Below are 12,239 nucleotides of genomic sequence, written 5' to 3'. Positions count from 1 at the left end.
CGCCGCTTGTTGGAAGTAGCAGGGAGTCAAGTTCAGGTCAGGATGACTGGGAAATATACACATGCGCTACTGCATATTTCCCGGGATACTTCATTAGGAGCATTACTAATACAATTTTATTAACACTTTTCAATGGCTGCCATCTTTTGGAATTTTCTGAACAACATGGAATGAAAAGTTCAACACTAAATTCCTCCATGGGGAATAAATTCTGGAAAAAACAATGGATTACTTCAGTAAAGTACATACAATATTTATACTACTTTGGTGCTTTTCCAGGGAAGAGAAGAGCGAGCAGCTTCTGGACACACGGCAGGAGCTGGAGAATATGGAGGTGGAGCTCAAGAGGATTCAGCAGGAGGTGTGTAACACAACGTAGTAAGACACCCCCTACTACTTGTGTGTGTGTTATCTCTGTGGCTCTTAATTGGCTCTAGTTTGTTAGCAATGACTATAATTGGTGCTATCTTTAGCTTGGAGCGGCAACCTCATGCTGCTTTCGGTTGACAGTCGCAGCTAAATGAGGTGAATGAGGTCAAGGCAAAGGAGGACACTGGACAGTGTTGGCCACTTAAGAAAAATAAATGCCACCCTCAAATAAACACCACCATTTGATCCTCAAGAAAAAAATATTATCTCTGTTCACTTATGGACATTAAAGACTTAATGGCTAATGAAGAAAATTCCTCTCATACTGTAGATGCTCACTTTTATTCTCAAATTAAAAAGAAGATGCACACATAACTATCATCATTATCTCAGTTTAGAGACGCAATAGTGTACCTGAACTTGGAAAAAATAAACACCTCCCTCAAATACAAGTAGATGCCTCATTTTTACTCTCAGGGGCACAGTAAGTCAAGTAGCCTGTGATTTTCTGGCTGCTATTGTTCATCTATGGACATTAGAGAGTTAACAGTTGGTGCCATTAAGCAGGCCACGTCATTCACTTAAAGAAAATAAATGCCTCCTAAAATAGCCCCCTTTTTACTTCCTGGTGAGAAATAATTGTAGTAACTTGTGATTACCTCAGCACGGATATTAAGGAGTTGTAAACTAAGCCCATGAGGGAGGATGTGTCATCCACTTGATAAAAACAAATACCTCCCTCAAATAAATACCTGCTTTTTACCCTCCAGAAGAAAAAAAAGTGTAGTAACTTTACTTAACTTGGTTTGTTGAAGCTATTCCTCATACACCAACTTAAGAGTCAAACAGCTGAGCTTAATATGTGGTGTATGCATCTACTAAAGAAGAATAAATACCTCCCTCAAATAGTCAGTTGGAGCAATGTTGCTTACCAAAACCGCAGAACCTAAAAAGGCACATAACCAGTCTCTCTGGTTAATTAAAATGTGAAGAATTTACATTCATATCATCTATCTAATTTGTCTTTCAACCTGTTTAGAGCTACCAGCTACTCTCAGATGCTCGCTCGGCCCGGGCTTACCGCGATGAGCTGGACGCCCTCCGGGAGAAAGCCATCCGCGTGGACAAACTGGAGAGCGAGCTGTGCCGCTACAAAGAGAGACTCCACGACATCGAGTTCTACAAGGCCAGAGTTGAGGTACGGTAGTTTAAATCAACATTGAAAACAAGATGAGGATAAAGCATAATGCGTATTGCAAATTAAGTTTGCTTCTCATTAGTTTGTGTATTCAAACCAAATTAACACAAATTAAAGTACATAAATATTTGCCCTATAAAGGCCTGCAAGCCCATCGGTTGCTTTTTAAATGTTTTGTTGTGTGATGGATTATGTAGGAGCTGAAGGAGGACAATCAGGTCCTGCTGGAGACCAAAACCATGCTGGAAGAACAGCTAGATGCCAGCAGAAGCCGATCTGACAAACTGCATCACCTGGAGAAGGAGAATCTGCAGCTGAAATCCAAAATTCACGATCTGGAGATGGTGAGACAAACACACTTGGAAATTGTTGTGCTTTAACACTTCTAAAATCAAATACTTTTTTTCCCATCAGGAGCGAGATCTAGATCGCAAGCGAATGGAGGAGCTGATGGAGGAAAATCTTGTACTGGAAATGGCCCAGAAACAGAGCATGGATGAGTCCTTGCACCTGGGCTGGGAGCTGGAGCAACTGTCCAAAACACCAGATCTGACTGAGGGTGAGAAGAACCACAAAAATCTTGGCATCCTTTCATTGGCTCTGCCTCAACTCTTGGCTAATGTCATGTAATTAATATTCAATGGCTCCTGGAAGATAATCTGTTCTTTTGAGTTATTAAAATCTGTTAAGAGATTTAACAAGCCACGGATCTGGATAATGATTTGTTAGTTTGTTGAAATAGCATTTAAAAGCTTTAAACAGCTGGAACCGTACACCATGGGGCTTTGTCTTAGAAGGAGCCTTTTAATAGAAATTATAAATTAATTTTGAATTGTCTATATCAGGGATGGGCAAACTCGGTCCTGCAGGTTTTGGAGATTTCCTTCTTCCAACACAAGCGGATTCCAATTATCAGGATGGTTATCAGGCTTATGCAGAGCTTGCTGATGAGCTGATCATATATCAGCTGTGTTGGAGACGGGAAACATCCAAAACCTGCAGGACTCTGGGCCTAGAAAACAGAGTGTGCCCACCCCTGGTCTCTATGTTAAATTGTGAAAAAGGCACAAGATATCTCCTTTAATTTACATTTTGTTGACAAAGCTGCATTAATATGCTCGTTGCTGCCTCAGCCCCTCAGAAGTCCCTTGGTGAAGAAGTTAACGAGCTGACATCCAGTCGTCTGCTTAAATTGGAGAAGGACAACCAGACGTTGCTGAAGACGGTGGAGGAACTCAGAGGAGGCACCGCTTCGGACTCAGTTACCAAACTGGGCAAAATAAGCCAGGAGAACCAGAGACTCAACCAAAAAGTGAGCAATATTATTATTATTATTCCTTGGGGAGGTGCACATCAGGGCTCTGTTCTTGAGCCAATGGTTTGTTAACATTCTAGCTCATTCTCAAGTTGGTCAATATAAATTGCTCATCTCACTCTGATTCAAGTACATCCCCCCAATTCCTTGTCCTCGACACTTTTCTCGCACCAACAGAAGTACCAGAGAGAAAAGAGTATAAAGGAATTTTTGGAGAGGGGAAGAAAAGGAGCATGAAAGCAAAGCTGTAAATCCCACCAGCCGGGCTTTGCCTTTTCTTTTCCCGCTCAGTGACACCCTAAACGCCCCTCGCCCAGAGGAGCCTCTTTGCAGGGAGATACGTCTCCTGTGGGCCTGCTACGTGCCACCTTTACAATGCTGTGGTTCTTCCCACACAAAAGTGAGGGTTTTATATCAGGGTGCATTGATGTCTTTAGCAGCAGTGCTTAAAAAAAATTATGCTAGTAGTATTAAAAGAGAAAATAATATGCCTAATTTTATGTGTGTCCGTGCTTGTGATAAAAACAGGTTCACTCATGCACACAATGTGGACCACAGTGATAGTGGCATCAAAATATAGGAAACTCAGCAGCAGATTACTCTACTTACAACTGAGCCATATTTACACATCTTATATATTTTTTTGTCATGCGTTACAAGTTTCATTGGTAATAGTATTTATTATATAAATACACATTTTGTAGTTATAATTTTTACTTAACAATTTGCAATGTTTTTAATTGTTTATTTTTTATTTTTGTGATAAAAGGCAACATTTATAAACAATCAAATCTACAAAATATTAATTCATTATTATCCTCAATGTGGATCTAACTAGCTGGAGCATATGGAAAGTGAACTGGCAACCGAGAAAGAGTCGCTCCGCAGCGCAGAATCTCTGAGCACAGACCTGATGAAGGAGAAGGCCTTGCTGGAGAAGACGCTGGAAACACTGCGGGAAAACTCCGACAGACAGGTACCAGATCACAATCGTCATCAACATGATGCTTTGAACCTGACATAAATTTAGGTTTAACTGGAATGACCTCCATTTTGTACAGAAATGGATCATGTGATTTATTCCCATCACACGAGGTAGTCCTTGTACCAAACGTTGACAGTATGACATTCCTCCTTTGGGAATGTGCATCACATGACTCGCACACAAACAAAACATTCATTTGAACTTTTTTTCTTCTTCTAAGAAGCCACTTGGGAAAATGAGTGTGGTTCCCATTTACCAAAAGCGAGCGATGACAGTGCATTTTGTAAGAAGAGTTTTCTGTATGTACTGCGTGGCCTAGATGCAGACGCTCTGATTCACTGTCAGGGGTCCACGGGGAATCTGTAGCGGTTCAACCCAAATGTGACACCTTGGATTAGTTCACGTCTTTGATTGATGGAACACGGCGCAGACGACGCCTCATGCTACATGCCAAGATTACTGTGGTCCAATCTCTCTGGGAGGTTGTAAAGATTGATTCTACAAATAGAAAAGAGTGTGCCTCTGTGTTCTTGTTTCCAAGAAAATGTCTGAGTAAAATCAGAAAATAATCAAACAAATAAAACGTTTCAATTAAAATGAGTTTGGTGCGAATGCTAATAATGGTGGCTACAGTCCGTTCTAGTGCAACTTTAATGTATTTTGAAGTCACACCGAGACTTTTAAAAGACTGCATAAGCTACATTTATTTGATCAGCAGTCATGTTTTTGTTTTTTTATTCGTGTGGCGTGAGCTCTTTGAGGTTGTCCCTTGTCTTTTCCAAGTGGGATTTTTATTTATTTTTTTACCTCCCATCGTCTCATGAAGCAAATTTGTTTTGCACTGGCCAGAGTGCTACCACATTATGCCACTGGTTATGTCTCGGAGAACAAAACCTTTAGAAAACGTGCTAGCTTTTTGTTAGTTATGGTAATTTTGGCCTTGACTGCCATTTACTACATTGTTACGGGATTTTCACTGTGCACCAGCTCTTCGTGACACTGAGTTGGAGCAAGTACTCTTTTTCTTTTTTTTAAACCATATAGTAAAGTACAACATCAAAAGTTTGTCTTCTTACGAAAGTATGTCATTAATATGTCTTATTTTTAGTGCAGTGTCACATCAGTCTGTCTTCTTCTTTGTAAAGTGAACATAAATAGCTTGTCTTTGTTTTAGGTAAATTAAACATCGATAATTTGTCTTCTTTTTAGGCAAGTGCAACATCAATAGTTTTGTTCTCTTTAGGAAAGTTCAATATCAATAGTTTGTTTTGTTTACGCCAGCAAAAGTTATTTTCTAAAAGTGCGTCATCAATAGTCTTTTTTTTCTCTGAAAGTTTAAAGAGAGGTTTTATATTTTAATTTTTTATTTTAAGAAAGTATATTTGTAAATAGTTTGTCTTCATTTTAAGTAATGAAGGATGCAGACGACTCAACTCTATGTAGCACAGTCACAAACGCTGACAAGTGCAATAGTAACAGTTTGAACCGTGTGAATTATTAAACTATGAAAACACTAACCATGCTAGTTACACTTCCTGTCCCATACCCATTATGTTTTGTGTGGGGACTATTCCTCTGTACTGAATTGAAAAAACACCCCTAGTATGTTGCATGAATGAGTTGATGGGTGTTGTCTCTGCAGCTGAAGGGTCTAGAGCAGGAGAACAAGCACCTAAGCCAAACGGTGTCATCCCTGCGCCAGCGCAGCCAGGTCGGCGCCGAGGCTCGCGTCAAGGACGTGGAGAAGGAGAACCGCATCCTCCACGAGTCCATCTGCGAGACCACGGGCAAGCTCAACAAGATGGAGTTTGAACGGAAACAGCTGAGTGAGCAAACGTCTCGACCAGCGCTTTCTCGAGTGTGTATGTTTTCTTTTCCTCTGTCGGATCAACACGGCGGCTGTTTGTCTGCAGGAAAAGAACTTGAGGCCTTGAAAGAGAAAGGCGAGAGAGCGGAGGAGTTGGAGATTCTGATACAGAAACTGGAGCGCGACAAGGAGAGTCTGCAGAAGAAAGTGGCCAGTCTGGGAATCACCTGCGCGAAGGTTGGTTCTTTGGTGCTCCAGGTTCACATTGTTTTGTTTTTTTACTTGACAGACTGGCGGGTAGATGAGGTTTAAATTTGTTGTTTTTGTAAACATTTTTTCAAAACATTAAAAATGTCAAAAATAATAGCCCTCTTTGTTTGTTCCACCTGCAGGTGTCTGCTTTGGAGAAGGAGAACACCGACCTGGAGGCGGAGAGCCGGCGCCTCAAGAAGAAGCTGGACGGTCTGAAGAACATGGCCTTCCAGCTGGAGGCACTAGAGAAGGAGAACTCGCAGCTTGAGCAAGAGAACCTGGAGGTGCGGCGCTCAGCCGAGAGCTTCCGCTCAGCCGGGGCCAAGGCCGTGCAGCTGGAGGCTGAGAACAGGGAGCTGGAGAGCGAGAAGAGCCAGCTCAAGCGCAGCCTGGAGCTCCTCAAAGCCACCTCCAAGAAGACGGAGAGATTAGAGGTGAGACTTTACCACCAAACTGTTCCACCAGTTTTATTTTTAATGGTGCCTTCGACTTATCACATCCGGTGAGCTATGTTCAACTCTGACCGCTTCCATCACCCTAGGTGAGCTACCAAGGCCTAGACACGGAAAACCAGCGCTTGCAGAAGGCGCTAGAGAACAGCAGCAAGAAGATCCAGCAGCTGGAGGCCGAGCTTCAGGAGGTGGAGTCCGAGAACCAAACCCTCCAACGCAACCTGGAGGAGCTCAAGATCTCCAGCAAGCGCCTGGAGCAGCTGGAGCAGGAGGTGGGTGGAGAAATGACGCCGAAATGATAACAGAAGTTAAAATTTTCACTTGTCTACTATCATTGTTCCAGAACAAAACTCTAGAGCAGGAGAGCTCCCAACTGGAAAAGGACAAGAAGCTCCTGGAGAAGGAGAATAAGCGGCTGAGGCAGCAGGCCGAGATCCGCGACTCCAAGCTGGATGACAGCAACCAGCGAATCTCTGGCCTGGAGAAGGAGAACCGCACCATGGGTAAGGAGATGATCTTTTTCCGGGACTCATGCACGCGTGTCAAAGACCTGGAGAAGGAGAAGAAGGAACTGGTCAAACAAGGCACCATTGATAAGAGGACGCTCATCACACTCAGAGAGGTTTGTGGGGCAAGACGAAGAAATGGCCTGTTTTGGAGGAGTAAAATTAAACAAATCCTCCCTGTGTTTTTGATCAGGAGTTGGTAAGCGAGAAGCTGCGCACTCAGCAGATCAACAACGACCTGGAAAAACTGACGCATGAGCTGGAAAAGATTGGACTGAATAAGGAGAGGCTGCTGCTCGACGAGGACTCGGACGACAGGTATCCACAAATTCACTTAGAACTCGTTCTCTCAACTCAGGTAGTGCAACTGGGAGAATTTAGACTTGGGTGACATATATTTAAACAGTTGTTTACATATATTTAAACAGTTGTTGCAGCGTCAGCTGAAAAGTAGCTCATTGTCTTGTTAAGAAGGGAAGGAATCTGTAGTGCGCTACTTTTGAATTTGTGAAGTAAATCCCCTATCTCTATTTCCCAGGTTTAAACTCCTAGAAAGCAAGCTGGAGTCAACGCTGAAGTCCTCATTGGAGATCAAAGAGGAAAAGATCGCCGCCCTTGAGGCCAGATTGCAGGAGTCGTCCAACCTGAACCAACAGCTTCGCCAGGAACTCAAGACCGTAAAGATACATACACACCAAACAAAAAGTTCCAAATGTTTTTTTTTAATGAACCTCGCTGCTTTGTTCTCAGGTGAAAAAGAACTACGAAGCGCTGCGTCAAAGGGAAGAGGAGGAGAGGATGGTGCTGAGCTCGCCCCCTAGAGGTGTGGAGGACCCCCAGGCGTTCAGCAAATGGGAAAAGGAGAGCCACGAAGCCACCAGGGAGCTCCTCAAGGTCAAGGATAGACTCATTGAGGTGGAGCGGAATGTGAGTCAGCCTCTGTAAACATTGATAGTGGTGTTATTTAATCCATTCCAACATCAAACTGTTCAGCTCATTTAGGTCACATTAAGAGTTAAATGTTCATATTTCTAAAATTCCTACATTTTCACGGCTAAATTACCAAATTACATTTTGCAGTGTCCCCAGTCCATCCACATTTCTCAACCCATTCAAACCATTCCAACTTCATATTGTTCAGCTCATTCAGGATATCTTAAGGGAATTAATATTTTCGCATTCATAAAACCCCATGTTTTCCAGCATTCCACATTTTCCATGCAAAAATCCCAAATTGAAACAATTCTTCCACATTTTCAGACGATTCAAATTATTGTTTAGCTCACTCAGTACTTTTTTCATACTTGCTATATTGGTGTATGTTAGCATTTGAGTAATTCTTCTAATATTAGTACTATTTCAGCGTTTTGAAATTTTCAGCAATTCAGTTAATTCCACAGCATTTCAGTTCAGCATGGGCTCTTCAGCATTCACATTCTCTAGTTACTAATTTGTGTTTGTTTTTCAACCCTCCTCCTAGAATGCCACGCTGCAGGCGGAGAAGGCGGCGCTGAGGAGCCAGCTCAAACAACTGGAGACGCAGAGTTCCAACCTGCAGGCTCAGATCGTGGCCGTGCAGAGACAGACCGCCTCTCTGCAGGAAAATAACACCACGCTGCAGACTCAGAACGCTAAGCTGCAGGTGATGTAAACAAACAATAGACAACTGTAGTTCGGGGGGAGCATTCTAATCAACACTTCTTTGTAGCTCACTGTCTGTGGCATATATCAAGGACAGAAAAGAGGTCTTGACATGGTTCTCATTTGAAACCGTTAATTTATATAATGAGCTGTATTCATGTAATCAAATATGCAGTCAATGAGAGGTCTTTGATCCAAGGTGCCTTCAAAATGCTTTTAAAAGCAATATACTGCAAGCTCAGGAAGCTTTTGCACTTGGTCACAAGCCAAAAGGGCTGGCCTATTTAAAAGCATTTTACCCCACATTAGTCAGTCTGAAGCTGCCCCTCTTTGGCTCTGTCCCAACCCTGCCAGCCTGCTTAGCTCCCTCACTATGGATTTAGACCTGAACTCCTTGTTTGGCAGCTTTTCAAAGCCAGCTTATGGGACACGGGATTGACACTGACTGGCAGCGGAGTCTCACAGGTTTTTTTTTGGTTGTTTGTTTCTCACGGGGTGTGCCTTGCTCAAACGTCTGATGGGTTAAGAGGGTTTCTTGTATTAGGGAGCGTATGTTATCTTGTTTGTCTGTCACACTAACTGACACTAAGGGATTCCGTGACAAGTAAACTAGTTTGAATAAAATAGAATAGGATTGTACCATATCCATATTGGCTCAAAATGTCATATGATCTTTCATAAACATGTGAATAATCAATTCAATTTCATTTTAATTATTTTTCTTGTTGTTCTATGTGAGTGAGACTTGAATTTCAATTGAAATGTATTTAAATATATTTTAGTAAGAATTTAATTTAAGCATAACAAGTTTATTTTTAAATAGTTTCATTTTTTGTATTAATGTAATTAATCATTTATTCTTTAAAATGCATTTTCATAAGATTTTATTAAATTAAATGATATTAATTTTAACAAGTAATTTAAGGTACTACATTTTTCCCCAATAATGTCATTTAAAATTATATTATACATTAATTCCATCCAAATTGTATTACAATATTGCTATTAACTGCTACATAATTATTAAAACCCAGTCAAAATAATACAAATGGAGACTCACTGCCCCCTGCAGAATCGTCTTTAAATATGTTCCTTTAGTCTCCTCATTAACCTGCCTGTATTCCCTCTGTTTTATTTTCTTGTTTTCACACAGTCATGTGGACCTTGTCTGTTTCCCCCCAGGTGGATCACTCCACGCTGAGCTCGCAGGCCGCTGCCCTCATGGCGCAGAACGCTCAGCTGCAGGGCCAGCAGAGCAGCGTGGAAGGCGAGCGCGAGGGGGCGCTGCGGGAGAAGGAGGAGCTCAGGTCCACGTACGAGCTGCTCCTGCGCGACCACGAGAAGTTGGCGGCGCTCCACGAGAGGCAGGCCTCCGAATATGAGGCGCTTATCGGCAAGCATGGCGGCCTGAAGAGCTCCCACAAGAGTCTGGAGCAGCAGCATCGTGACCTGGAGGATAAGTGAGGATATGGGCATTGGAAGCAACGTTTTTATGTATGAGGAGGACACTAAGAGGGATTTATTCTCTCAGGTACAAGCAGCTCTTTCAGAGGAAAGGAGATCTGGAGGAGCTGGAGAAGAACCTGAAGGAGCAACAAGACAAAATGTCCTCAGAGAACCAGGGCCACCGAGCTACGGCCGACCAGTGCAAACTGCTCAAAGAGGAAAATGAAAGGTGTGTGCACCTAACTCAAAAAAACAATGATCAAATTTGACCCTGTTGTATGTATGCAACACATCAAAACGTCCTCTCCATTAACACACTTTTTTTGTTAACAGACTGAACACAACGTACCGCCAACTGCAGAAGGATAACGAGAACCTCCAGTTGGACCACAAGAGCATCAAAAGTCAGCTGAACGGCGCCAAGCTTGAGCAGACCAGGCTGGAGGCCGAATTCTCCAAGCTGAAGGAGCAGTACCAACAGCTGGACATCACGTCCACCAAACTCACCAACCAGTGTGAGGTGAGGACCAAGTCAAGAACTACAGATGGTCCAAAAAGCTCTCATGTTGAATTGTGAACAACTAAAAAGTGTTGATGTTTGACACCATGATTAATTTGCTGTATTGCTATTAAGGAACTTAATTTTCTTATGAATGTCCTTCTCAGCTGTTGAGTCAGCTGAAGGGCAACTTGGAGGAGGAGAACCGACACCTGCTGGATCAGATCCAGACCCTGATGCTGCAGAACCGCACGCTGCTAGAGCAGACCATGGAGAGCAAAGACCTGTTCCATGTCGAGCAGAGACAATACATGTAAGTTTATAATGTTTTTGTTGTTGTTGTTCTAAAGCGACGTATGTTCCAAATGCAAGCATGTGTGGTCGTTTTCTCTTTAGCGACAAACTGAATGAACTGAGGAGGCAGAAGGAGAAGCTGGAGGAGAAAATCATGGACCAGTACAAGTTTTATGATCCTTCACCTCCACGCAGGTTAGAAATAGCTATTAAAGAAGCTCAAAGGTAACATATACATAATGAATGCATTAGCTTAAATTTATACTGATTAGTTTCATTCATTGTTTAATTTTAATTAATTAATTGTTTTATTGTTAATTTTATTTCAATTAAAAAACATATTTTCATTCATTTTACTTTTTGATTTTAATGTATTTTATTTTGGAGTTACTTAAATGTATTTTACTTATTACACTGTCATCAATTTGATCTAAATAAGATTATTTAAATGTTTTTCTTTAACAAGGTTCACATTTTTGTTTGACTGTTATTTAATTAAGAATGCCTTCTATTTCTATTCATTTAATTGTTTTTTTGACAGTTTTTAAATTTTTCATGAATTTAATTGTATTATATTTGAACAGATTATAATTCTAACAAATGAAATTATTTCCTTAGATATGATTTGATTGATTAATTTTACTCATAATTTATTTAATTAAATTATTTAACTTGTTGGATTTAGATAAATGTAAAATTTGATTTTATTGTGTTTAATAGAATTTTAATTCATTCAACAGCATTTTATTTGAATAACATTTGAGTTTATTTTATATATATTATAGTGATATTATGATGTAATATTATTCCATGGTTGGTGGTGGGAACTATCAAAAAGCCAATTTTTCCTTAGTATCTCAGCTCTTTATCGTACGTCAGCGGCATGTTTTATTTTTTTTCAGGCGCGGCAACTGGATCACGCTTAAGATGAAGAAGCTGATCAAACCCAAAAGCCGGGAGAGGATGCGCTCCCTCACGCTGACGCCGTCTCGCTCAGAGTGCGGCGACGGCTTCCTGTCTTTCCCCGGCGACAGCCAGGACAGCTCTTCGGTCGGCTCTGGGTCCAACTCCCTGGACGACACGTTATCACACAAGAGAAGCAGCAGTGAGTACAAGCACACATACACACTGAGGTTCCGAGGTCATTTCCAATGTCACTGCGCTTGGCTCCTCCCTCTCTAACTCCTGGATTTCATATCTCTCTGCGCATAAGGGAGGAGAGGCCAACGGTGCCTTGCCCAAGAGCAGGGCTCCTCCAATGGTATGCTGCGGACGGAGAGGGTGGGCGGGGCTTGCGAGCCACCCCTCACCTCTCTCAGGGCATGTTTTCGTGAGTTCCATTGTGTGTGTTGGTCGGTTTACAGCTGAGCTGCGCCCAGGCCACCAGGTTGACTCAATCAACACCTGAGTAACTCTGAGAATACTTTATGTAAATGTTTAATTAGCTGTTAGTCAACAGGCTGTTGTGTGCAGTT

General features: G+C 41.9%; 1 protein-coding gene across 8 annotated transcripts in view; it reads left to right on the top strand.

Moving 5' to 3' along the window:
- The window catches only part of ccdc88ab (coiled-coil and HOOK domain protein 88ab), a 51,179-nt gene that overhangs the window by 26,899 nt on the left and 12,041 nt on the right, over nucleotides 1–12,239 (top strand). For 4 of the 8 annotated variants that reach the window (XR_015096841.1, XM_086092608.1, XM_086092607.1 and 1 more), the window contains exons 9-30: nucleotides 280–361; nucleotides 1,409–1,567; nucleotides 1,765–1,911; nucleotides 1,982–2,126; nucleotides 2,701–2,879; nucleotides 3,721–3,858; nucleotides 5,510–5,693; nucleotides 5,781–5,911; nucleotides 6,067–6,360; nucleotides 6,468–6,650; nucleotides 6,722–7,000; nucleotides 7,078–7,202; nucleotides 7,423–7,561; nucleotides 7,635–7,811; nucleotides 8,365–8,526; nucleotides 9,708–9,985; nucleotides 10,057–10,200; nucleotides 10,305–10,491; nucleotides 10,638–10,783; nucleotides 10,867–10,959; nucleotides 11,667–11,869; nucleotides 11,978–12,094. Coding sequence is in view for 7 of the 8 variants with exons in the window: in XM_086092608.1 (XP_085948734.1) it covers nucleotides 280–361; nucleotides 1,409–1,567; nucleotides 1,765–1,911; nucleotides 1,982–2,126; nucleotides 2,701–2,879; nucleotides 3,721–3,858; nucleotides 5,510–5,693; nucleotides 5,781–5,911; nucleotides 6,067–6,360; nucleotides 6,468–6,650; nucleotides 6,722–7,000; nucleotides 7,078–7,202; nucleotides 7,423–7,561; nucleotides 7,635–7,811; nucleotides 8,365–8,526; nucleotides 9,708–9,985; nucleotides 10,057–10,200; nucleotides 10,305–10,491; nucleotides 10,638–10,783; nucleotides 10,867–10,959; nucleotides 11,667–11,869; nucleotides 11,978–12,094 (3,692 nt within the window). In the remaining variant the exon portion in view is untranslated. The remainder of the gene's footprint in view (nucleotides 1–279; nucleotides 362–1,408; nucleotides 1,568–1,764; nucleotides 1,912–1,981; nucleotides 2,127–2,700; nucleotides 2,880–3,720; nucleotides 3,859–5,509; nucleotides 5,694–5,780; nucleotides 5,912–6,066; nucleotides 6,361–6,467; nucleotides 6,651–6,721; nucleotides 7,001–7,077; nucleotides 7,203–7,422; nucleotides 7,562–7,634; nucleotides 7,812–8,364; nucleotides 8,527–9,707; nucleotides 9,986–10,056; nucleotides 10,201–10,304; nucleotides 10,492–10,637; nucleotides 10,784–10,866; nucleotides 10,960–11,666; nucleotides 11,870–11,977; nucleotides 12,095–12,239) is intronic. The other 4 variants (XM_086092609.1, XM_086092605.1, XM_086092610.1 and 1 more) reach the window with 2 other exon arrangements.

Source organism: Leptonotus elevatus, chromosome 13 (genome assembly GCF_054856555.1).
Source record: "Leptonotus elevatus isolate MCC_2025b chromosome 13, RoL_Lele_1.0, whole genome shotgun sequence".
Taxonomy (NCBI): Eukaryota; Metazoa; Chordata; class Actinopteri; order Syngnathiformes; family Syngnathidae; genus Leptonotus; species Leptonotus elevatus.
This window is presented reverse-complemented; position numbering and strand designations above follow the sequence as displayed.